Genomic DNA, 26,061 nt, shown 5'->3' on the forward strand with positions numbered 1-26,061 from the left:
GTTGCACTGGCTGCCGATATGTTTCTGGACAAAATGCAAAGTACTGGTTATTACCTTTAAAGCCCTGAGCGGCTTAGGTCCAGGTTACCTTAGAGAGTGCCTTCTTCTGCATGTTTCTCACCGCATGTTAAGGTCATCTGAGGAGGTCTGTCTCCAGCTACCACTGGTGCGTCTGGTGGTGACTCAGAGGCGGGCCTTCTCTGTAGCTGCTCCTGGGCTGTGGAATGTACTCCCCGCATTCCACAGAAATGCACTCCTGGCAGAAATCTGTAATCTGAGTTCATTATTGGCATTCAAGAGAGCCAATAATGTTTGGCCTGGCCTTCCGTGGTTTTTTAAATTGTTGTAAATGGTTTTAACGTTGTAACCCAGTTTTTCAGGGTTTTTGAACTGTTTTGAATGTTGTAACTGTTATTGTTTTATGGTGTTTTACAACCTCTGTTTTTAACTGCTAATTTATTTTAAATGGTTTTTTAAATGTAAACCACCCTGAGCCATTTTGGAAGGGCAATATAGAAATTTAATTAATTAATTAATTAATTAAAGTCATTTAATTCAGACATTAAGCTATATTGCCTCTTTGCAAGTATTTGATTAAGCTTTGTAATGTATTTTTAGTAGTAATATTTCTTTAATCAACTCTCATATTCCTCTGTACTCCTGAACTCCAAATAGAACCTTACTTTATTTAGAACTTCAACCTCTTTGTCAGTTCATTTCCCCCGGACCAGAACTTTGCACAAAAATTATTCTGACGTAGGACTGCTCCCAGCTCTCTCATTCCCCACCCAAAGCCCGAATATTTAGGGGTGTGTGCCAATCACACCGGAGCAGTTCCACTAACACTGTGTACACGGTACACTTGTTGTACAAGTGTTGGATATAATGTGTGAATAGGCCTAAGGTATTGACTAAAATTTGGAAGTTTGTGCTTTGGGGACGGCCTGAGACAAGGAGACATTACACCAATATTTGTGTGAATTGACAGAATGGGTGTATAATGTTGGGGGTTCATGTGACATTTCCATATCAGGGCAGAAAGCTCCCATTAAAGGAATTACATCATGTCCATCCAGGAATTGCTTAAAATGAAGGCTTTGGCCAAGAATTATTTCCTAGGATGAGCCTCAGATTGAGAAGTTATAACTGGATTGTGTGTCAGGGAAGCAGGAAGGCCTTGGCTGTGGCCCCTTTCCATTCATAGGCAGGGTCTGATAAACCTCGGAGGAGGTTACCTGAAAATTTTTCAGGCCCTTTCAAGGTGTTTTTGATAATTTGTTATGTACATTCAGAATGGGTAGATGTTTACCCCATGACCACCTCAACCAATAAGGAACATAGTGAGAAATGAAGCATATGTTTTGGTGTTCCTAGGCTGCCCAAACTGTTCATGAAGGACAATGAGACTCCATTTACATGTCAGTAGTGTAAACAGTTCATGGAAAATAATACCATTACAGATATCACATCTGTACCTTGTCAAAAAGCATCCAATAGCCTGGCGAAGAAAGAAATGCATTCATTTAAGGAACATGTTGTTAGGTTCTGCCTTTGAGGCTGGAGGTGGCCCACAGCCCTCCGACTAGTAGCCGTCGATAGACCTCTCCTCCATGAAGTTATCCAAACCCCTCTTAAATCCATCCAGTTTGTTGGCTGTCACCACATCTCGTGGCAGAGAATTCCACAAGTGGATTATGTGTTGTGTGAAAAAGTACTTCCGTTTGATTTCCTGGCAATCAATTTCATCAGACGACCCCTGGTTCTAGTGTTATGTGAGAGGGAGAAGAATTTCTCTCTCTCCACTTTCTCCACACCATGAATGATTTTATAGACCTCTATCATGTCTCCCCTCAGTCATCTTTTTTTAAAACTAAAGAGCCCCAGGTGTTGTAGTCTTGCCTCATAAAAAAGGTGCTCTAGGCCCCTGATCATCTTGGTTGCTCTCTTCTGTACCTTTTCCAGTTCAACAATGTAATTTTTAAAATGTGGTGACCAGAATTGTATGCAGTGCTCCAGGTGTGGCAGCACCATAGTTTTGTATAAAGGCATTATATAATTAGCAGTTTTATTTTCAGTCCCCTTCCTAATGATCCCTAGCATGGAATTGGCCTTTTTTACAACTGCCGCACATTGAGTCAACACTTTCAATGAGCTGTCCACCACGACCCCAAGATCCCTCTCTCGGTCAGATCCCATCAGCGTATACTTGATGTTGGGTTTTTTTTGTCCCAAAGTGCATCACTTTACACTTGCCAACAATGAAGCGCATTTGCCATTTTGTTGCCCACTCCTCCAGTTTGGAGAGATTCTTTTGGATCCAAAAGCTTGTTTTGGAGTTCATTACCTGAAAAGGTTTGGTATCATCTGCAAATGTGGCCACCTCGCTGCTTACCCCTACTTCTAGATCATTCATGAATAAATTAAAAAGCACCGGTCCCAGTATAGATCCCTGTGGGAACCCCACTTCTTACTTCCCTCCATTGTGAAAACTCTCCATTTATCCCTACCCTCTGTTTCCTGTCTTTCAACCAGTTAGCACTCCACACCTGTACTTGTCCCCTTATCCCATAACTGCTAAGTTTCTTCAGGAGTCTTTGATGAGGAACTTTGTCAAACGCTTTTTGGAAGTCCAGGTAGACTATGTCAACTGGATTATCTTGATCCACTCACTTGCTGACACGCTCAAAGAACTCCAAAAAGGTTTGTGAGGCAAGATTTACCTTTGCAGAAGCCATGCTGGCTCACTCCCAGCTAGGAATATGCACTGGACCAGTTCAGGGCCATTGCAGAGGCCTCTGAACCGGGCCGGATTGGGGCCGGGCCGGTGGGGGGGGGGCATGTAGCTTTAAGGGTGGGGGTAGTACTCACCCCTCCTGCCGCTTTTTCCCCTCCGGCACACGACTTTCTAGCAAAGATTCTGGGGCAACAGCGTTCCTCCCTGCCACCCCTGCCCCCGTCGTTGCCCTGCAAAAGCGGAAGTTGAGAGCACGCATGTGCCTGTCGCGGCGTGCATGCACCCGTCGCCACGCAGGCACTGCACATGCACTGCACACGTCACACATTATGTGCACACGCAACATGTGATGTGTGTGGCGGGCACGGCGGTGGCAACAGGCTTGCGCGCCACGACAGGCGCATGTGTGCGCTCAACTTCCGCTTTTGCAGGGCAACGACGGGGGCAGGGGCGGCAGGTGGGAACACTGCCACCCCAAAATCTTTGCTAGAAAGTTGTGCGCTGGAGGGGGGAAAGCGGCGGGAGGGGTGAGTATTACCCCCCCGCGCCCTTAAAGCTACATGTCCCCCAGTGCTGGACTATGCTTCCGTGGTTCCGTGCACATCCCTACTCCCAGCAGGGCCTGTTCTTCTATGTGTTTTACAATTTTATCCTTGAGGATGCTTTCCATTAATTTGCCTGGAACGGACGTTAAGCTAACCGGCCTGTAATTTCCAGGATCACCCCTGGAACCCCTTTTGAAAACGGTGTTACATTTGCTACTTTCCAGTCCTCTGGTACAGAGCCTACTTGCTGTGATAAGTTATATATTTTGGCAAGGAGGTTGGCAATTTCATATTTGAGTTCTTTGAAGACCTTGGATAGATGCCATCTGGCCCTGGCAATTTGTTAGTTTTCAGTTTTTCCAGACAGTTTAGAACTGTCATCTCTTGTCACATCTATCTGACTCAGTTCTTTAGCCTCCATCCCTGAAAAGTCTGGTTCAGGAACAGGTATATGCTCTGTATCCTCTGCTGTGAAGATGGACACAAAGAACTCATTGAGCTTCTCTGCAACCTCCATATCCTCTTTAATAATCCCTTTCACTCCCTCATTGTCTAATGGTCCAACAGCCTCCCTGGCCTGTTTCGTGCTTCTGATGTATTTAAAGAAGTTTGTATTCTTCCCCATGATACTTTTAGCTAAATGTTCCTCAAACTCTCTTTTCACCTCCCTTATTGTCACCTTGCATTTCTTTTGCTACCTTGCACTTCACTGTCACACTCAACTCTAGTCGATTTTTTTGTAATTGCTTTTATCTGCCGTGTTCGACTTTACTCTGCATTGTTAAAAAAACATTTTTTTTAGCTCAGTGAGTTACTAACGTTTCAAGAAACTACTAAACTATGTATCTGAAGTAAAAAAATCATTGATTTGTGAAAGATTACTGAAAAGAGCAGTGCAAAATATTGATAAAACTTCTGACCTTGAAGATGAAATATTTTTCTCAGTCATTCCTTCTGTTGTGGCTATTTATAAGAAATTATAGGCAGCTGAACTGTTTTGTTTTACCTTAAAAAATCTAGAAGAAAACTTTTAAAAATTTAAATAAATATTAAGGTATAAGTAAATAATTTGCTTGAGTCTGAATGTCTTGTCAGTTAAGCAAAGGAGGGGGCTGAAGGGGGCACCATTGTTGGGCTGTGCTTAGGGCATCAGTTGCCCTTAATCCGGCACTGAGGACACCACTGTCTTCAGGATATGAATTCTGCTGGTGTGAAGAGGTGGGCTGCCAATTGCCAGAAACGTCTGCCTTTCTACCCCAGGAAATCTGATGCTTACTACAGACCAGTATCTGAGATTACCTGAGTCAGTGTGTCAGCGACATATTGCAACTCGTTTGAAAGATTACGTACTGATTTTTTGGTGCTGGTTTTTTCCCCCTTACCGTATGGAAATTGTTAGTTCACTGACCTATGAAAAAGCTAAAGGGCTTCCCCTTTAATGTCATAATGTAGAATGACCACTAGAGGGATTGCTTCCATAGAATTTGCTTGTTAGCTTTTGTTCCTTAGCTTTCGCAAGGGGAGTTCTACCTCACTCCGAGGCAGACCTCTGTCCTCTGCGTGTGGTGGGGAATAAAGCATGTTCCGTGGAGAATCCCCTGCAAGCGCCTTTGCGGAACCAAGAGGGGAAAAGAGGTGCTGAACGCTCCGCTGCAATCTGTTCACGCTGCCTGCCTGCGAGTGTGTGACAACTAGCAGCAGGCCAGGAAAGGAGGGGATGTGACGAGCGGTTCGCTGTGCATTGTGGGACTTCATACACAGACTATCTACTTGTTCCAGTTCACACAGCGGCTGAGCAAAGAGGGGTGTAAGAGACACAGGGAGACATATTGCTGCTGCTACTGGAAGCTACACTGTAAGTGATTGACAGATACCTCACTCCTGTCCCATGCGAATTCTGTCCGGGTCCTGCTGTGATTCTTTGCTTTCAGTGCTGTTTTTCCCTTGTCATTTTTGGAAGGTGGGGTGGGGAGCGGCTGCTTGGCTTTCCTCCCTCCCGCCCTCTGTGCAAACGAACTGCAGTTCTTACAGTAGCTAGAGGTAGTCTTTTGGCTGCAGCAGCACCTGGCTAGCGTGTGTCTCGCTATCTAGCCATCAAGATGAGCTCTTGAAAGATCACGGAAAGGTATTGGCCGTGACTTCTCTGGCATCTGGGGCTTATCAGGAGGGGGCGGGGACGGGTGAAGGCGAAAGAAAGAAAGAACGATCTCTTTCGATCTGTGCTCGGCATGGAATCCAGGGGTTAGGTGGAAAACTGAGACTGCCTTGTGCCCTTAAGAAAACCAGGAAATAAACTCCGTCGTCTAGCACGCTGTCAATATCTCTTTATCGCGAGTGCATCAGAGCAGCGGACCTAGTGCTCGGATTGGAACGTATGTTCCGGGAATTCCAAGAATACACGGTTCTTGCACAATGATATGAAAAGCAAGGTTTGGCTTCTGCTCTAGCCACCCCCCTCCTTCTCTTTCCTCCTCGGGTCATTGGACACGCGAAGATAATGTACGGAGACTGCGAAAAGAATAGCTGGGAAGCAAGGGAGGACATGACAGGGTAACCATGACCCAAAGTTGCTTGTTTGCAAATTGGCAAGGGCTTAACCTCAAGGGGCCATAACTCAAAGAGGCAAAGGCAGCTTACAACAAAGTGATGAAAACGCAAAAACTGCATCAAAAATATGGGCACCGAACTGCTTGTTTTGCAAGCCTTTCCATAGCCTGTGAAATTGTGCCTGCAAGATTTGACTTGCCAGTGCAGTGTGCGTTGGTGTGGGCGTTCCCTACAGAGAGCTGCTGCAGGTGAAAGCAGGTGGTATATGGAGAAGACTTGGAAGGAAGTAAATGGGCTATAAATAAAATTTTAAAGCAAATGCATTCATTTCTCCTTAGTGGGAGATACAAACCACTTAAAGTGGACCAGTCCTGTTGACTGAGGTGAAACCAGAATGATCGTCTACTTACTCTCAGGAGGTCCAATGACTTGCGTTGTAAATAGATCTTCAGTAAATAGATGACTGTGCTGCTGAGTCACTTTTCTTGAATATATGCTGGTGTACCATTTGTGAATCTATTTCTTTCCTTCAAGGTAATCAGTTTACAGTGCAGTATTTAAACTTTATTTGATGTTGTGTCTCTAGACATCAGGGTCAAATTGTGACTGTGAGTTAAATCAGAAGTAACTTCATGTAGATTTTTTCTAACATGTATTTGTGGAGCTGTTGGTATCATGATTTAAGATTTTCTAAATCTGACCAAAGTGCTGATACCAATGAGTGTGGGACTGTCACTTAGCAACAGGTGTGTAGAAGCTGCAATTCATGCACTCCCCTCTCATTCCGAAGTGTTTGAAAAGAACCAACCAAAAAGCAAGTAAGGCTGTAATTAGAGAAAGAACACCTGAACTCACATGTGTGAATGAGGAGATATTTAAGCATACAAGACAACTGCATTTTGCTTTAGTGCTAAATGTTGACTGAAGCAACCGTCATTGAATTATGATACATTAACTAACACAGTCAGAGGAATTGGTTTGAGAAACCTGTGGCATATTTTAAAGTCATGCTCGTGATGTGTTTTACTAAAATCTTGTTTCCTTGTTCTAAAATAAGCAGTGGGGGTGGAAAGAGAAGGGAAATTAGGCAATGCTCACAGTTTTGACATAGTTAACATATTATTTATATAGTCTGAATACATCAGTCTGCATTTGGCTTGATATGCTTGTAGCCTAATTTGGTCTAGATTTACACTGTGTAACTGAGAACAGAATTTGAACCAGTGACATTAAACATTGGAAAATACAGCTCAAGAGTTCCTAACTTTAGCACAAAATGATGCATGGTCTATCGATTTAAATATATATCAAATTTATAGAGTCATAGGAATATACTGTGCACTTCTGGAACACTTCCAGTCTCGTAAAATAATAAATTCTTGAAAATAAAAAAGACATTCCTCTTAAGTAGTACAGAGGAACTAGACTTTAGTATTAAAAAGACCTAACTTATAACCAGATTTAGAGTTATTTAATCAGCATTAATTGGGAAAATCAAGAGCATTTTTCTCAGTTTACATAATTACTTTGGATTGCAATATCTTTTACACAGTCTGTAAATATCCAGCCTACCATGCTTGGCTGCAGCATTCCCACTGCATTCTATTACCAGCCTGTATTTCCTCTAGCACACTTGTGTCTAGAGGGCAGGGCACCTGTCATTAGCACTGTATTAAAGGTAAAGTGTGCCATCAAGTCGGTGTTTGTGCAGTCAGCCTCAAAGAGGCATCCTTGTGTTAACACACTTCAAACAAATGCACACATACTCATTTCACATAAACCAACATACAAGCCCAGAAACACACACACACATTTCTCTCTTGCACACAGACTCTTGAAGCCCCACCCCCCTTCCCTCAGCACACCATCTTCAGCAATACAAACCACCTTCTAAGTGTGGCAGTGGCCATCTTTCTTTGGGGCAGGGGCTTCACCTCAGAAGGGAGTCTAACACCAACTTGCGCTTGCATAAAAGATTAACTTAAACGAAAATGTAAAAACCTCTGTTTATCAGTGGGCAATGTATTTTCACCAAACCTGGAAAGACAAGACCCCTAAAATCTCTCTTAATCTTTGAGAGCATTTAAGAGCATTCAGAAAGAAAGAAGGAAGGGTTATTATAGGTGGGTAGGTGGCAACATTGGGCAGTGGAATATGGTGAGGAATGGGCAGCAGCACCCGGAAGAGAGGAGCTGAGATGGCAATGGAACACAGTAGCAGGAACACTGCATGGGGCAGGTGAATGAAGAGGAGGGAGGGCACCAGTGGTGATGGAGTGGAGTTGTACTGCGAAGATCTGTGTTCAAATTCCAGCTTGGTTTTAAATCTCAGGATCAAACTACATGTTACATTAAACACATAGGAAAAATAAGCCAAACAGGTCCCAATTAATGTAAGTAGCAGCTGGGGGGAATTGGGATTGAAAGTGCAGTGCTGCTTCCCCCCCTGTGGACTCGGTCATGATTCTCCCACCCCATGGTACTATTTCCGTGGATGGAAGTTCCTGTTGGAGCCAATAATTACCACCTCCATCCTTACAGATACAGAGGCTATTCAAAGGAGTGTGCAGAATCGGGCTAAGAGAGCCCAGCTCAGTTCTGCATGCTCGTGTGAACCATCGAGATCGCTCCCCATCCTGGTGGCTACATGGTGGCAAACCGGCCTAAGTAGCCTCCTCCTAAAGTGAGGTTAAGGGAGCGAGAGCTTCCTTGATCTTGTTTTTTGATCAGGTGTCTGCCTGCAGCTGCAGTGGGCACACTCGTGGCGGGGGGGGAGGGGGATCCCAGTAACGCACCACACACTCGTGTGGTGCATTATTGGGGATCCGGGGACAAGGTGCTGCATGGCGGCGTTTCCCTACACCCAACCCCTGGAGCTGCTGGGCGAGCTGCTGGGGAAGCTGCCACTCGTCTGGGTGGGTGATCCGCCTGCCCAGGGAAGGGGAGGTGATAATCCGCGGGGAGGGTTAGGCAAATCTGCTCTCCCTGCAGACCTCCGAGGAGCTCTTCTCACCAATTGTGCGAAAAGCTCCATTATTTGCATTGGGGGAGGGCGGGAAGCATGTAGGGCGAGAAACATGGGGGGCACATACACCCCATACCACCCCCTTATTGTTTGGATTTGAAATCAGATCTCTCTTGTAGGTCTTCCGAACTCCGAAAGCCCTCACTGAGTGATCTTTGGCCAGCCACATTCTCTTTCCCTAACCAACCTCACATGGTTGTTGTGAACGTAAAACAGGATAATCTTATTTTCTAGAATCTGAGTTCCTTGCAGGAAGAATGGTATAAATGAATAAAATGAACTTTAATATGCAAGTCTGGAAGAATAGTATCTGATAGTTGCAAGCGATACCCCCAGGTCTGTCAGCAATTTAAAAAAAAAAAAGATGGAAAAATTAACACATGTTTCCAGTTCATCTTGGCATTTATCCTGTCCCTGGAGATCATTATCTAGTGACAATGTCCTTTTGATGCCTATATATAGAGAGAGAGAAATCTGTCTCTGTGCATGAAGGCAGTTACCATGCATATGTACATTTACCTTGTAACAAACAAGCTACAGTCTCAAGCCCATTAGTATGAATGCTAATTACTTGGCTTAAATAAAGTCAGCATCTGATTGCTTATTAATAGCCTATTATTAGGCTCTTACTACTTGGTGTTAGCTTGACCCTCTTGCCAAATGTTATTCTGATATTAACATTGCCGGTCTGAAATGTATGACCCAGTCCTCTCAGTGGTATGTCTTCCACAAGTATGTCTTCCAGAAGTAGTGATTTGCCAGTCCAGAATGAGAGAAAACAAAGGAGAATAAATTACATACTGTTACCTTCCCTGAGAGCTTGAGATGGGAATAACTGAAGCCTAGTCAATCAGTAGAGTAAAGATGATAATTCTGAGAGTGAAAAGCTATAAGGAGCCATTATCTTGGTGCTCAGTGTGAGCACAGGGAAATGGGGAGCAAGAGCAAGCCACTCACCACATAACCTGCACCAATTGACCTCTTATCTCCACCCCTACCCCTCATTGGCACTTTTCTGTAGAGGCAGTTTCTCCTGTTCTTGGGAATGCTGCTCATCTAGGCTTCACAATCACTGGGAGAAATATTTGTATTCCCCCCTCCTCCTGCACATGTTCAGGCTATATGACTGAAGGACCTGTACAGAAGGTGTACTGTAACTGCTTAGCAATCTCCCTAGCTGTAGATGTTGTAGTAGCCTAAGAACTTCTTGTTCCTGTACACTCTTGTGCTACATTAAGTGTCAGAAGTCTGGGTGCCTCCACTGAAAGGCATTTGATGGGGATTCATTAGGCACAGGGCTCTCTTGTCAGTGATACCAACTCTGTGTAATGCCTTTCCCAAGAAGCCCATTTAGTCCAAATGCTACACTCTTTCAGGTAGCAATCAAAGTCTTGGCTTCTTCAAAAAGTGTTGGGTCTCTTGCCTTATCCTTCTCTATAGATGACGATGATAACAATGCTTATTATGTTTTGCTGCCTTTTGGCTGGTTATAAATGAAAAAGGCTCGTGCTGTTCCTTATATAGTACATTTCAATCATAAGGAGCAGCACAAGTCTTCTTTTCAGCCTTTTCCAATTTTTAAGAGGCATTGGAACAAGAGCCATGGACAAAAGCCTAGGTCAAACACCTCCGGCCAGGAATGCAGTTTAGTTCAGAGGCATATGGGATTCCCCCTCCTTTTTACCTACATATGTAAGTTGTTTTGCTTTTTATTTTTAATACTGGTTGTCTTTACGGGTTTTTTTATTAGTTGATTTGAATTATTTTTTAAATAAGCTAAAAAAGGATACACAGTTTTAAATAGCTACAACAGCTATAGCACAATCTTAAACAATGCAATGAAAGTAGAGCATTTCTTCTTGCTTCTGCCTACCTTTTCAGCTTCCTCCTATTATTTCTAGGACAGATCCTGTTGTCATCAGCCTTCTGTGCAAGGGACCACTGGAACTCTCCACTTCCTCCTTTCTGGTTTCCAAAGCAATATAGTGCCAGCACCAGTGGCTGCTTCCCTGCCAGTAGTGGGGGCAGAGCAGAGAAGGGGGTCCCTTTGCACTGGTGCTAGGAGCTCTGTGCCTGATGTATGTGTATCATTAGAATAAAGAGCTCTTAATCTGCTCGCTTGTAAAAGTGTGTAATACAGTTGTCCCTCGCCTATTGCAATATTCCCAATCGCAAAAAAAACCACAACCCTGCCCACTCTTCCAATTTGCAAAAATTATTTTAAACCACACAGAAGCAATAGTTGGGACTATTCCTTTTTCAAGTAGAAGGCTATGCACAATTAAATGGAAAGTCAGGTGAAGTGATTTGGAAATGCAGCCATCCACGTTGTGTTAAAGATTTATTATGATTGGTTGTATGCTAATAACCAACTTAGTATTGCTCCAAGATGTTGAAATTTGTATATCCAGACATAGTTATTTTGCACTAGGCCTCACAGGTTACAACACTGCTCACAGTAAAAGTAAGATCAGGTAAGAGACATGGCATAAGGAGGTATTTGTGTATTGGGGATTGAGGATCAGGCTGAGAAATGTCATAAGATACCAAATTCTGTAAATCCTAGGATACTTGTCTGTACAAAAAATTTGCCATGACTACAGGAATTCCACAGGATTGCTTTGAGTTCTAGAATTCTCCTCTTTGCTACATGGGATCTTCCCCATCAGTGATTACTCCAAGGATGAAGGCTGCAGGTGTCTCATTGTGGAAATTCTTCACTCAAGAGAGATATGAGTATCTCTTTCGTATCACTGAAAAAGTTAGATGTGTTCAATTTCTTCCGCCCTCAACAGCATCTTCTCTGCCATTCAAAGATCTGCAGCAGAATCTCAGGAGTGGAAGGTTGGAGAAAGAAGGAATATTACAGAATTAATTGCCTAACACCTCCCACTATCCTCTGTTTCAGTTCTGGAGAAAAGTGATCTGTTCTGATCTAAAGCAGTAGTAGATGTTGGGAGGAGGATGCAAAAGTGGTTTGAATTTGTCTGCATCTCCCCTCCCCAAACTATGCTTACTGTGTCTGATGTGTAGACAGGCACACATGGACTTTTGGATCCGAATCCCAACTGTCTATATTGTATTACAGAATACCTTGAATTGTGCAGAAGATTTTAACAAGAATTAGTTGTGTTATCTCTCAGTTTGTCACCAGACACCGCTTGTGGTGGACTGTGTGGTTGAAACAGTTGGGAAGAGGGAGCAAAGCAAAGGAGCATGTGTTGGAATATGAGTAGAGAAGAAACACGTGGCTGATGTGTCCTAGAGATGAATGGACTGCAGTTAGATGTCTTTGTGCAGGATTCCTAGTGTAGCAGCCAAATTCAGTGACAAAATGCTACAGAATGCAGAATCCACAATTCATTGCATATAAACAGTTGAGTTAAATACTTCTATGTATCCCTATTTAAAGTGTTTAAGAGAGTGCAAATGAATCTTGAAATTAGTTTTGTATACCAAATCTGCTTTGCTTTGATTAATTTAATGATAAATGCTTTGCATTGATTAATTGAGGTCTAGGGAGCCTTTATAGCACTTAGCAATAGCAATAGCACTTACATTTATATACCGCTCTATAGCTGGAAGCTCTCTAAGTGGTTTACGATGATTTTAGCATATTGCCCCCAACATTCTGGGTACTCATTTTACCGACCTCGGAAGGATGGCAGGCTGAGTCAACCTTGAGCCCCTGGTCAGGATCGAACTTGTAACCTTCTGGTTACAGGGCGGCAGTTTTACCACTGCGCCACCAGGGGCTCATTTATGCATAAAATACCAATAATCAAGTTGTACTCCAGAGATATACCTGGGTATTCTGATTTTTTTAAGAAGCGTCTAAGTGTTATATTTGAAATTAACTTAAAATTAATAAAATCGGTGTGTGTGTGTGTGTGTGTGCGCGCACATACACACACTCACACACATACCTGGGAGGAGGAAAAGGGTCTGATGGGTAGGTTTTAGCTTTGCTGATTTCCCCCCCTCCTGTGGAGGCATCTGGGGCTATTCATACCCAGTAGTTAATACCCATGCCATAGCAACTGGTGTGTGTGATATATTCACACACATTAATTGCTTTCATTACTCTACTTGCCCCTCCTCATTTGTATACATTGGAATGGATAGTTAGGGAGGGACCTACACATGGCATTTCCCAAGAACGTATGCACCATTGCCAGCTCTGTTGCTTTCCACATCACCTACAGAAAGCAAAAACAGCTACTAATGAATTTTATTGATCCAATATCCATCCTTGATGTGAAACAATCTGGTCCAATCTCCATTCTAGATACCGTGCATTCCAGAATTGAGGAAGAACCAATAGGTTTCACTGTAGATACTTCTGCTTCTGGTAAGCCAGACCTGTGGCACAACCAAGAAAGCAAACCAGTAGTGGAGTTGTCAGCTTTGTGAATGCTTTGACACACAATAGCAAGAAAAATTGCTATTACAAAACTTGAAAGATGTAGGTTTTGTGGCGTTTTAAGTTATGACCACACTTCATTGTTAAATGTTCAGTTGTGATGGGGGGCGGTGGACAGGGAGAGAAATTTTAGTAATGTGACATATTGCAATCAGTGTGCCCTCTAACAGGGATTCCCAGATGTTGGTGACTACAACCCCCACAATCCCCAGCAGCAATGGCTTTTGCTTGGGGATTATGGGAGTTGTAGTCAACAACATCTGGGAATCCCTGTTAGAGGGCACACTGATTGCAACCATTGTTAGTCAATCAGCTTGTTCCCAGCAACTGACAGATATTTGGCTCCCCTAAAGGTAAAGTGTGCCGTCAAGTCGATTTCGACTCTTGGTGCCTGCAGAGCCCCGTGGTTTTCTTTGGTAGAATACAGGAGGGGTTTACCATTGCCTCCTCCCATACAGTATGAGATGATGCCTTTCAGCATCTTCCTATATCACTGCTGCCCAGTATAGGTGTATCCCATAGTCTCGGAAACATACCAGCGGGGATTCAAACCAGCAACCTTCTGCTTGTTAGTCAAGCATTTCCCTGCTGTGTCCTTAAATCTGTAAAGACATCACTCTTATAATTCTATTGTAAACTCTGGATTAAAAGTCTAATATAAAATATATTTAGCTAATTAGCTGTTTTGTGTTAAGTTAACTGGACATGAAGTGTTTTAAAATGTCCTGTTCTCCAGGGTTTTTGTGGTATTTACATTTTTAAGGGCCATCTTAGAAGCTGTAATTAGCCAGATGGTTAATATAGACTTCCTAGTTATAGGCCTGCAAAGATCCATATGGAGAAAATTGTGCTTCACCAGGTTGTTTTTTCAAGTTACAATTGAAAGATTACGAAATGGCCCTCTTAATTCTTCACTTTTCAATATTTTCTTCAAAAGTTGATGAACAACTCTAGAGCTTTTGTAGTAATACATTAAAATTAGTAACCTTAAGAATTGCAGATATATCAACAGTAGTTTGATTTATTGCGATGTTTTAATCAAAGCTTTTCTTCTCTTCAAAAGCTATATTTATTATTTTAAAACAGAAGTATGAAAAGTTTTACGTCTGATACATTTTGAAATTAAGCATGAGAACAGCTTTACTATTTATTCTTTACAAGCAATATCAAGGGCATACTAAGGTTGGAATGGGCTCTCAGAGAAGTGAAGATGCGCCCTGTTCACCTTCCTGTCCTTCCCTCACTGATTCCTCCATGTCTTTAATATGCAGGATCTTAGAATCTTCCACAAGTATATCTTGCCAGTATTGGTGGCAAGAAAAGATAAGCCAAGTGAATCTGACTTGCATTAGGCAACTGTCCCCACTCCACAGCTATGTCCAACAGATTCTTCCATGTGGAGAGCTCCACAGCATTTCCCTGGCCTTACTTTCCTTTCTGCTGCCTTCTCCTCATGACTGGCTGGCTATGTGCTAAGGCTCAGCCCACCCCTCCCTCAGCCTGACAGGCTCAGCAGCCAGGGAAATGCTGGTTGATGCTCAGTGCTCCTCCTCTGAGGGAGTAGTGGACATGTACCAGCCAGTCACGAGGAGAGGAGATGGGAAGGATGCTGCCTGATACTCCCCTCCCTCTCCCAGGGAAGACTTCTCTTACTTTAAGAACAAAGTTACACTTTATAAACTTATGCCTTATAAAGTTACATAGCCAACTAGGGAGCAATGTTACATAGCTTTCTTATATTTAACCATATTTAATTTCTTTCTTGTGTGATGCTGCAGAAAATGACTTGGTTATGATGGGCAGAGGGTCGTTTCCAATTTTTTGTAGAGGCAAAGCTAAACTTGCTGCATGGCTTCCTATTACTGTACCATTTTTAACTACATAGGAACATAGGAAGCTGCCATATTTACATCTATCTATCAATCATATTTTTATACCACCTGATATGTACATCTCTAGGCGGTGTACAGAATTTAAAATACTTAAAAATCAGCACAGATTAAAATACACAAAACAATTAAAACAGTAGCATAAAGCAATTATTTTAACAAATTATTAAAATTCTAATTAAAAGCCTGTGAGAACAGGTGAGTCTTGAGGGTCTTCCTGAAAACAAAGAGAGAAGGAGATGCTCTTATTTCAGCAGGGAGCATATTCCAAAGCCCTGGGGCAGCCACGAAGAAAGCCCGGTCCTGGGAAACCACCAAGCGAGCCAGTGGCAACCATAACCGGACCTCTCCAGAAGATCGTAACAGGCAGCAGGGTACATGACAAAGGAGGTGCTCTCTTAAATACCTTGGACCCAAGCCATTAAGGGCTTTATAGGTAATAACCAGCACTTTGTATTTCAGCCAGAAACATATCAGCAGCCAGTGCAGTTCCCTTAAAACTGGTGTTATGTGGCTCCTTTGAGTTGTCCTAGAGACCAATCTGGCTGCCACACACTGTACCAATTGTAATTTCTGGACTATGTACAAAGGCAGCCCCATGCAGAGTGCTGGGAGGTTACCAGCATATGTACCATTGTTTTAAGGTCATTTATCTCCAGAAATGGACATAGCTGTCATATCAGCTGAGGCTGATAAAAAGCGCTCCTGGCCACTGCCTCAACCTGAAAAACCAGGAAGAGCTTTGGTCCAGGAGCACTCCCAAGCTACATACCTGATCTTTCAGGGGGAGTGTATTGATAACACCCAGCATTAAACCTCCTGATAATCTCTCCCAGCGGGTTCATGTAGATGTTAAAGAGCATTGGAGACAGTATGGAGCCTTGTGGAACTCCACACTTTTGTTCTTGCTTTGCAGAACAGCAGTCTCCTAGTGACACCATCTGGAATCTACCAGAGAGGTAGGAATGGAACCACTGTATAACAGTGCCACCCAATCCCATCTCCCTCAGGCGGTCCAGAAGGATACCATGGTTGATGGTATCAAAAGCCTCAGAGAGATCCAAAAGGATCAGCAGAGTCACACTCCCTCTGTTGATAGCCAGTTGGAGATGGATTATCAGGCTGACCATGACCATCAGGCTGACCATGACAGTCTAAACCCCAAAGCCCGCATGGAAGCCAGTTTGAAATGGGTCTAAATAATCTGCAGCATCCAAAAACTGCCTACAGCTGAGGGGCCACCACCCGCTCAGTCACCTTGCCCAACCATGGGAGATTAGAAACAGGTCTGTAGTTAGTTAGCTCTGAGGAATCCAATGCGGGTTTCTTCATTTAATATTGAACGTACATTTAAAACATCCCTGGTGCATGCCTGTAAATGTAGTATGTGAAGCAATCTTGAAAGAAACATTTGATCTTCCCCTCTCTTCTCAGTACTGTGTCATATGACATTTTCTCGAGGTTAGTGCCAGTTTCCTTAGACCAGTATGACTGGTATCAAAACGAATAGTGTGTTGTCTTTATCTTTTGAAAGCTATAAGATTCATTGTCATATTTCAGTTTCATCTCGTTTTATGAAGCTAATGAAAGCTAATGAGGGTGGGTTACAAGGGTGGATTCAATAGGCATTGACATTAATCATATTCAAACAAAGAATCTTGCTATGGAATTTAGGCAACCTAGAGTGTATAGAAGAGCTGGAAGTTTATTTAAAAACCCGAATGGCGTGTCAGCACAGACCAGAAATCGCACAGCAGAAGTTGCAGAATGTTAGCTTAGGGTTGGGTGAACTTGCTTGTTTCAGACAGTGAAGGCTGAGGTTCCTTACACACTTATTGATGGGATCCTGTTGCAGGGAGAATAAAGAAGCAAGAGAAATGAAACCATGTAGGGACAAAGGGCTAATGGAGAGAACAAACAAAACAAATTTGAAACATAGTCACAATAATTTAGACATAGCAAAAGGGGGCAAAATTGATTGAGAAGGGAGGGAAAGAATTGGTGTGAAAAGGCAACCCTTTGTACCAGGCCAGCTTTGGGTCAGGAAGTGGTTTACCTATGGCTAATATACAACACTGGGTTTTCTTTTGCCTTATAAAATGTTGTTTATAAAACTGTCTATCTCCATAGGGGTGAAGGAAAAAGCCACTAAAGGCTTGCCTTACAGGAAATCAAAGCCTTAGGAATTTGGACTAGTTTTCTAACCCACTAGCTCCCAGAAGAGCAACAGTTTCTGAGCTTGTAAACCACCACTCTCCATGGAGCTTTTCAGCATTTTAATTTATGCCTATACTCTTACAAAAACACAAGGTAAAATGACAGACATTCAGCAGAACTATCAGCAATGTGTGTGTGCATAGTAGTAAATTAACGTATAATTGTGGGACATCATTCAAGGGTGTCAAGTCCAATTATGTTCGTGGAAGGAAGTTGTCAGATTGAAGTTTATGAAACTACTATAGGGGAATGCAGTAGAACAGCTTGATTGGTGGGAAGGTAGATTACACAGTGCTAGATCCCAAGAGGTTAATTGCAACCCTTTATCCTTCCCCAAAAAAGAGATAAGCATTCAGACTAAATTTGTCTATATGTGTGCAAGTATTGTTTGCTGGGCCTAGCTTGAATTGGGCTTTAACAGGGTTTACCCTTGGAATCTGCTTTCAAGAACAAGATTCAGCCCTGCAATTTGTGAAGTAACAATGGAGACTAGAGTGTCATTGAACATGCGCAAAGTACCTTTCCATGACCACGAATAGCGTATACATTTCGGGCTAGTAATCACAACAGATGTGATGACTTGTCAGAATTCAGGACCATGCCTTGCAAATAAATATCCAAGGCTTTCTTTTTGCAGTAGTGTTTTTACAACATTTTTTTGCCCCACTGAAAATACTTGATTGGTATTTGCTATTGTATCTGGTACTACAGAATTACCAATCCTAAAAACAAAAAAAAAAAGACAATAAAGGAAAGTTTATCCACTTAAACAATTTAAAGTTATCAGTTAAGTGGTTTGTTTACCAAAAATAAGTTGTTTTGTTAGATATAAGAGAGAGGTGTAGTGTTGCAAGATGGAATAACTATAGAGGAGAGCTTAAAATTTGCTTTTTAAGCAAGGCTAGAAACTTCCTTTTTTAGAATGGTTCTTGGGATGTTGATTTCTACTCCCCTTCCAAATCTTGTGCTTGCACAATGAGACCAGCTCTGCTCATAGTAATGTCTATTTCATTGCCCCTGCCACAGCGCTGAAGTCCTGTCATTGTGAATAATACTGCAGCATCCCATGCTGCTTATGGCAGTTGGAATTGTGGTGCATTCAAAAATCTTCAGGCCTGATTTTGTCAGCAATGTTTTAAAGCACTGTGAAGATACTTTCACCCAGTGAATTATAACTGTGACATCTTGCCTTTACCTTTGTTTCTAGTGTGCTGACCTCAACCCACTTCAAAGAAAATGTCCAGCAGGGGTGGGAAGAAAAAGTCAACCAAGACCTCTCGCTCGGCAAAGGCTGGGGTCATATTCCCTGTGGGACGAATGCTACGTTATATTAAGAAAGGTCATCCGAAGTACAGAATTGGGGTTGGTGCTCCAGTGTATATGGCGGCTGTACTTGAATACCTGACTGGTAAGCTCACCTAAATTTTCATCTTCAGTAAAATACATGCAGACACGAAAGCACACTTGCAGCATAGGCAAAGAACAAGCAGAAAAGAATGATTTAATAATGGAATGATTTAATAATGCTTGGTCAAGATGGAATTAACCTTCTAATACATGTAAATCCAAACTACAGAACATATGTGACTTCAGATTTCACTATCTTAGAAGTATTGCACCATAGGCTTGAACTGTTGCAAAGCCTCTTCTTTAAGCTGCATTTGTAAGGGATTCTCACTAAGATTTTTATTTTTTTTACTGAACCTCTCATGATGCTAAGTTGAATGTGTTATGTAGTTATGCAGCATTGGCAAAGCCTGACAATATACCTGTAGCTTATTTTATTTATTTATCTATCAAATTTGTACACCACCCTAAACTTTCGTCTCTGGGCTTAATGGCTGCATTACATATCTTCTGATAATCTGAGGGTTTTTGTTTGTGTTTTAAGAATGGTAATGAATTACCTCACCACTTTTTATTAGGGCAACCCAAATAATCGCTGTAAAGCACTTTGACATTAAATGTATTGGCTGACATCCTGACTAACACTGCTTGCTTCTAACAGTGTGCATGCAGTGCTAGCCCTCACACTTCTGAAGGGTCACCACTCTTGCACATGACTGTTTTTCAGAGTTCTCCCTGCATGGTAGAAGTGCTCTGTTACCGTGGAACTACGTCCCTGAACCTCAGGATGTGTTTCTGTTTGTAACTGAGTGCTTCTGGAGTGTGCAGAGAGCGTCTCAAAATAGTTGTGCTCTTGCACAAGAGTGCCTGCATTTGGGGAGCTCCAGAGCTAGTGCTGCATGCACACTGTTGTTAGAGGCTTTGCAACAGTCAAGATGTCAGCCTTACAAATATCGATAATGATGTAGTTTTCAAGGGTTTTTGTTTTGTCCATTCTATTCAATTGGGTGCTATTGCTTTGAATGCTGTAAGTGGAGGACACTCCATTTATTAACAAGTTGTTCTAGTAAGAACTAATCAGCCTACTTTCCTTTCACTGTCTCCAACTGGACTAAATTTGGTTCAAATCGAGGTCCACAAGTTTGATCTCTTGCACCTCAAATGTTCATGTGTCTGCCATCTTGGATTGGGGTGGATGACATCATTACCAACTACACCACTGAGGTGTCCCTGTGTGTCGCTCACTACAGCTGTTCCAAATTTGGTTCGAATCAGTTAGACAGTCTTGCCCACTTGCGCCTCAAAAGTTTGTGTCTGCCATCTTGAATTGGGGTGGGTGACATCTTCATAATCTTCACCTTTGAGGTGCCCCTACAGCTATAGCAAATTTGTTTCAAATCAGTGGCTCACAAGTTAGCCCTCACCTCACCAAGGTTTATGCATCCGCTGTCTTGAATTGGGGTGGGTGACATCATCACAAACTATGCCATTGAGGTATCCCTGTGTGTCACTCACTATACCTAATTTGGTTCATATGAGTTAGGCAGTCCACAAATTAGCCCACTTGCATCTCAGACGTTCATACGGCCGCCATTTTGAATTGGAGTGGATGACATCATCACATACCACACCATTAGGGCATCCCTATATGTCACTACAGCTGTAGCAAATTTGGTTCAAATCAGTTAGGCAGTTCACAAGTTAGCCCACTTGCGCCTCAAAAGTGTACGCATTTGCCATCTTGGATCGGGGTGGATGACATCATCGCAAACTAAGCCGTTGAGGTGTCCCTACAACTGTACCCGATTTGGTTCATATTGGTCCAGGCGTTGCGAAGTTGATGGGGCGTCGGGAAAACACACAGAATGCTGGGTGGTCTCATAAGCCTGTTGGTAAGTAGGCTAACAATGAGGACTAATAACCAATTTAAACATTGTAGCCGTTGTGTGAAGGCTGCTGAAAAACACATAAGATGCTTAGCACAATAGAATCCACGTAAGTGCTAAGGAATTTCCTCTAGGCCCACTATATGAAGTGCCTCCATCAGAAGTTAAATGGGGTCTGAAATTTACTCTTCATAAGAAAAAACAACAACCCATTAAGTACTTTATGATTAAGTGCAAGCAGTAGAACTGTCATTAAAAGGGATGGCAGAGAACTAGGGAACAATGTGGTTGTGATTCGAGGATAGTGCAAGTATCCAGATACAAAACTGTAGACCTGAGCACTCTTGGAGGGGAAAGGGATTCATTAAAATTTGATGATCCTTTATCTTTGTGGTCTCATTTAACTAAGCAATCAAAGGATAGCCTAAACAATAAAAAATTTCCCAACTAAATTTTTACCACCTGAGAGTGAACTGGTACCAAGCAAGATGACCAAATGCAGACTTCCCATGTACAATGTTAAGCATTCCTTTTGCTGTGAGGCTTGACAGCTCAGCTGCTTCAGCCCCTGGCCCAGTTTATTGCAGTGTTTGTGGCAGGTGTGGCAAATCACACACGTATGACAGGTTCACACACTAGGAATTCTCTTGCAAGTATCAAAAGGGAGCTTAATCCCATATGTCATTTCTTATACATGAATTAACACTCCAAGTTCTCCATATGGTTTCTGTTCAGCTATTTATTTTCCTATACGCACATGCTTCTCTTAAAATATAGCAAATAGCAACTGCTAAGAAAGCTCTCTAAATTTTCTGCTTTAGTTACATCCTTAAGAATTGTACTGATCAGAAATGTATTTGAAACTGACATGTTTAAGCTTAGTGTTGCCATAGTAGAAACGTTAATTACTAGCGGGGGATTCTTTTCAAATAAATAATGGTTTTCTTTAAAAACACTTCAAGTCATCTTGTCCAACCTTGGCTAATGTGAAAACTTTAGAACTTTGAAATGAGAAATGGTGTGGACTTTTCTTTGTTGTTTGTCATGTTTTATATTTTCATGCTATATACTATAGCTCGTTTATTCAGAAAGCTATTTATTGTGCAGTTTAAGAAAATTAGTTGTGATGACCAAATTGCAGGGAGTTCTTTAGCTGCAATTTATATATAACAATAAAATGATTAGTGCTTTTTTCAGAATGGTTTAATTCACATTTTTACCAAGACACAAAGGTAAAATGAGTACATAATTAACAAAGAGCTCACATCCAGTTTGGAAGCATTGGCCCACATCCAGACTATTGAAGCGTCAATGCTGTTAACTAGGGGTGTGCACGGAACCGCCAACTGCGGCCCGGCACTGGGGTGGGGGGGGTACCTTTAAGAGTGGCGGGAGGGTTTACTTACCCCTCCCGCCGCTTTCCCGATCTGGCGCCGTAATTCCAAGTGTAATTGGGGCGGCAGGATACCTCCCTGCCGCCCCTTCTCCGACGTTGCTGGGAAAACTCCCAGCAGTCCTTTGCGCGGCGCGCGCGCACGTCACAGAGGCGTGCGCGTGGAAAAAGAGACTTCTGTCATTATAATTGCTGCATCTTCTAAACTGAATGCACTTTATAAAACAACACTCAATGCAGGCTAATGTTTTTTAAAAAAAACCCTGATGTATTATAAGTAATGTTAATGAGCAACATGTGGTACCAATTAAAAATGTGATTTGCTCACTTCTGTGAGCTGAAGTATCTTGTGTATGGAAAGGAGAAAATGCCGCATGAAGACCTGCTTGTGTGGGGTGGGGAATTTGTAATCATGCCTTACAATCCCAGTCAAATTGTTCCCAAAGAAGATATGATGAAGAGAAGCTGAGAAAAATGGATTCTCTGTCCTTAATTCCATTCTGAGAAACTGAGATTATTCTGGGTTTTTTCCACTATTTTTTAATTTTTATTTTTGCATCTACTTGATTTAAAAAATCTCAGCTCAGAAAAGGACATCTGTATGTCTTTGATTTCCCTGATGTCTGTGTATGTGTAAAAATGCATCAAAATCAAAAGTAACTGTGTTTATTCCAAATAAGAATATGCTACATTGGCTGTCTGCCTATGTTTAAAACACCATTCCAGTTCAAGCTTCATTACAGTTATTCTAACAATTAGGCTACAAAACTTGTGCTTGTGACTTTATAATGAAAGTTGTCTTCTGTAGTCGTCCAAATTCTTGAGAATCTTATCCATTTGACCGCTTCTATAACCCATCATGATTTCATTGCTATTCCAGGTCCTTCATTTTGGGTTTCTATGAGCCTGGGATCCTATTGTGTGTGATGGACTGTTCTGATAATTGAAAACTAAGGAGTCATGGGTTTTTGTGGTGCTTTAGTGTCTCTCTCTGAAAAGAGCATGCCTACAGACTTCCATGAACAGCTTCTTGCATTTCACCTGTGAACAGCCTTGATTTATAAAGAAAACAGCACTACTGACTTTGTCTTCAGGGGTACTCTGAGAGAGCTTATTTTTGCCTATTCTGAAGCTAAATGCAAGACGCTAATCTGTAATGTGTGAGAAGCAGAATTTGGCAGAGTTGAGACAAAAGGATATGAAAATGTATGGGAATAAAGAACATAATAGTGTTCAGCAATGGAAGGTGAAATTGCAATTAGGAAGTCACAACTGTTATGTAGCAGGTAAAAGTATAGATTCCAAAGCCATTTGCATTCTTTGCCCTATCAGGTAAAACTATATATACACTATACTATGTATAGTATGGTATGTATTTATATATATTAGTTTTAATATTTCCCCATATCTTATTATTATTAATAATAATAATAAGCATAAGCATTAAGTGCTTAATAGTGTTCAAAGCACTTCACATATATTGTGTAGTTGAGTTACATTTGTATTTAATATTCAGCGTGGTGTAGTGGCTAGAGTGGCCGGACTAGGACTGGGGAGACCCGAGTTCAAATCCGCATTCAGCCATGAAACTAGCTGGGTGACTCTGGGCCAGTCACTTCTCTCTCAGCCTAACCTACTTCACAGGGTTGTTGTGAGGAGAAACATAAGTATGTAGTTCACTGCCCTGGGCTCCTTGGAGGAAGAACGGGATATAAAATGTAAAAATAAATTTATAAAATAAATATATGTCTGAAACAGAAGTACAAAATTCCAGAAGAGTCACTCTGTTTAGTTTGCTGCAAAAATGTCAAGTCGCGTGGTACTTTAAAATCTAATTTATTAATTGTGGCTTAATAGATTTCAAAAGATTGCTTGACCTTTCAGCCCATCAACTCTTTGAATCTTTTTTGGCACCCTTATTGTTTCCTCCATCTGTTCCTTACAGACATATTTCACTGTCTGGCTTTATAACCATATCTACTATCTCTGGGTATTAAGACATCATTTTCCTATTAAGGAAAAGACACATTGCCAATCCTCAGCAGAGGCTCTTGTCTCACATCTACATTTAAACCAATAAAATAATACACAGTATTTATTTATTTTTGTCCGGCTGTATCATCTAATATTATTTAGCATATCTGTATCCCACCAGTAACAAGCATTTCATAAGTTTATACAGCATTAAAATGCCAAAACCCACAAAATTAAAAGAATTAAAACAGTTAACATGATTATTTTAAAACTATTTAATAAAACAATTTTCTTCTTTTTCATCTCTCATCTTAACATACAGTGGCCCACATGCTGCCCAGCATAACACAGGTAGTACTAATCCATTCATGCTACTGGAAATGTACACTGGAAATGCTTGATCTTCAATGAAGTGCTTCCACTCTAACTAGTGGTTTCACAGTATGACCATGCTACTTGAAGAATTTGCATTCTTGCACAAAAGCGAAAAACTGCCAGTGCTTCACTACATTCCACCGTGTTGAATTTCACTGACCTGTTGCCACTATGGTGGCCAGATTCACTTGTGGAAAACCACCAGCACTTCCTTTAGATGCCTGCAACAGTGCAGGCTGATTGGAAACACCAGTAGAAGACTGTCCTAGGAGTGTGAACGGACTTTTTTTTTTTTGCGTTTCACTCCTAATTTGGACCAAACCGTGGTCTGCGAACGTGTTCGGTTGAACTGACTGGTGAAGATTCTCCTTAAAAGCAAAGAGGATGGGAAATCCTGCAAAGGGCTTCTAAAAGGGAGGCTGGGGGCAGGTGCAACAGGGCAGTGGGTCCCCTTTTTAAAGGAGATGTAGGGGCTTACTGGGTACAGTGGTGGCCAAATTGCCACTCTTTGAAGGCCCCTCTCAGTGTAACTTTCCCCACCAGGCCGCCAGTGGCTACCGAATTGACTTGGCCTCCATAAATGTGCAGAGGCCATTTGTGTGATCATGCATATGGCCTCCGCTCATGCACGGAGGCTAGATCAGTTCAGGAGTTGCATGTGCTGCTACCGCATGGGCAGCCTGCTGGGGATTGCCATACTGAGGGGAGAGCAGTGGTACAGCCACCGGCAGACCCGGTAAGCCCCTACATCTCCTTTAAAAGGGCCCACTGCCCTGTCGCCACCCCCAGCCATGCTTTTAGAAGCCATTTGCAGGATTCCCCATTTTTTTAGCTTTTAAAGGAGAATCCGCATGGGATTCCACTTAACAAGCATAGACCAACGAACCAGTCCGCCACAGACTAGGCTCTGTTCGGTCCAATCGCGGACCAGCTGGCCTACCTGGAGGCCGATTCAATCTAGTTCTGATCGGACTGCTCAAACTGGCCCGATTTGTTGTGGACCAGTTTGCTGCAAAAGTTTTGTGCACACCCCTAGACAGTGCAGCATGTCAGCCAATACTCCTGGCCATGGTCACTACAATAAACACCACAATGAGTATTGATAGCCAGATAGAAATGTCGATACTGTGGACTTATTTTTACTTTCAATTTTGCACTAGAAAATGCCCAAGTACAAGATCCACATATCTCTTTGTCATGTCTGAAAGGCACGCTTCTCTAAAACATTAAATGAGTTTTTTCATTTAATATATTTGAAAAAGATTTTGTCTCTGCTTCTTAGGAATTTTAAATGGACACGTTGAATTTTACACACTGTGTTCTTAAATTTTAATAAGAATTGCACATATAGGAGGACCTCATTCATCACAGGTCCAGCATTTGCAGTTTCACATATCCACGGTCGGGTAATTGACATATGCGAGGTTAAACTGGCACAAAAAGGGTTGTATCTGTGGCTCAGACACAAAGTTGTGAGGGGGGGGCATTGCTGGAGTGCTGGAGGCCCACAGACCATGATAGGGCACTTTATTCCCCCCCGGCCCATTTTGGTCCATTTTTACCACAGTTTTCCAGCCTCCAGGAATGTAACCCCCACGATAGCATTGACTGCAATGACCCGGTATTTGTGGTTTCCTTATCTGCGACAATATCGGGGAACAGAACTCTCATAAATACCAAGATTTATCTGTATTCCTGACTCCAAAG

At 42.2% G+C, this 26,061-nt stretch overlaps 1 protein-coding gene across 7 annotated transcripts in view; it reads left to right on the forward strand.

Moving 5' to 3' along the window:
- Positions 1 to 4,806: 4,806 nt before the first annotated feature.
- The window catches only part of LOC128345407 (core histone macro-H2A.1), a 66,332-nt gene continuing 45,077 nt past the window's right edge, over positions 4,807 to 26,061 (forward strand). For 2 of the 7 annotated variants that reach the window (XM_053297286.1, XM_053297288.1), the window contains exons 1-2: positions 4,810 to 5,134; positions 18,587 to 18,787. In XM_053297286.1, coding sequence (XP_053153261.1) covers positions 18,616 to 18,787 — 172 coding nt within the window. In that variant the 5' untranslated portion in view covers positions 4,810 to 5,134; positions 18,587 to 18,615. Of the gene's footprint in view, positions 5,135 to 17,344; positions 17,473 to 18,586; positions 18,788 to 26,061 lie in introns of those variants that run through there. The other 5 variants (XM_053297283.1, XM_053297285.1, XM_053297287.1 and 2 more) reach the window with 5 other exon arrangements.

Source organism: Hemicordylus capensis, chromosome 2 (genome assembly GCF_027244095.1).
Source record: "Hemicordylus capensis ecotype Gifberg chromosome 2, rHemCap1.1.pri, whole genome shotgun sequence".
NCBI classification, from domain to species: domain Eukaryota; kingdom Metazoa; phylum Chordata; class Lepidosauria; order Squamata; family Cordylidae; genus Hemicordylus; species Hemicordylus capensis.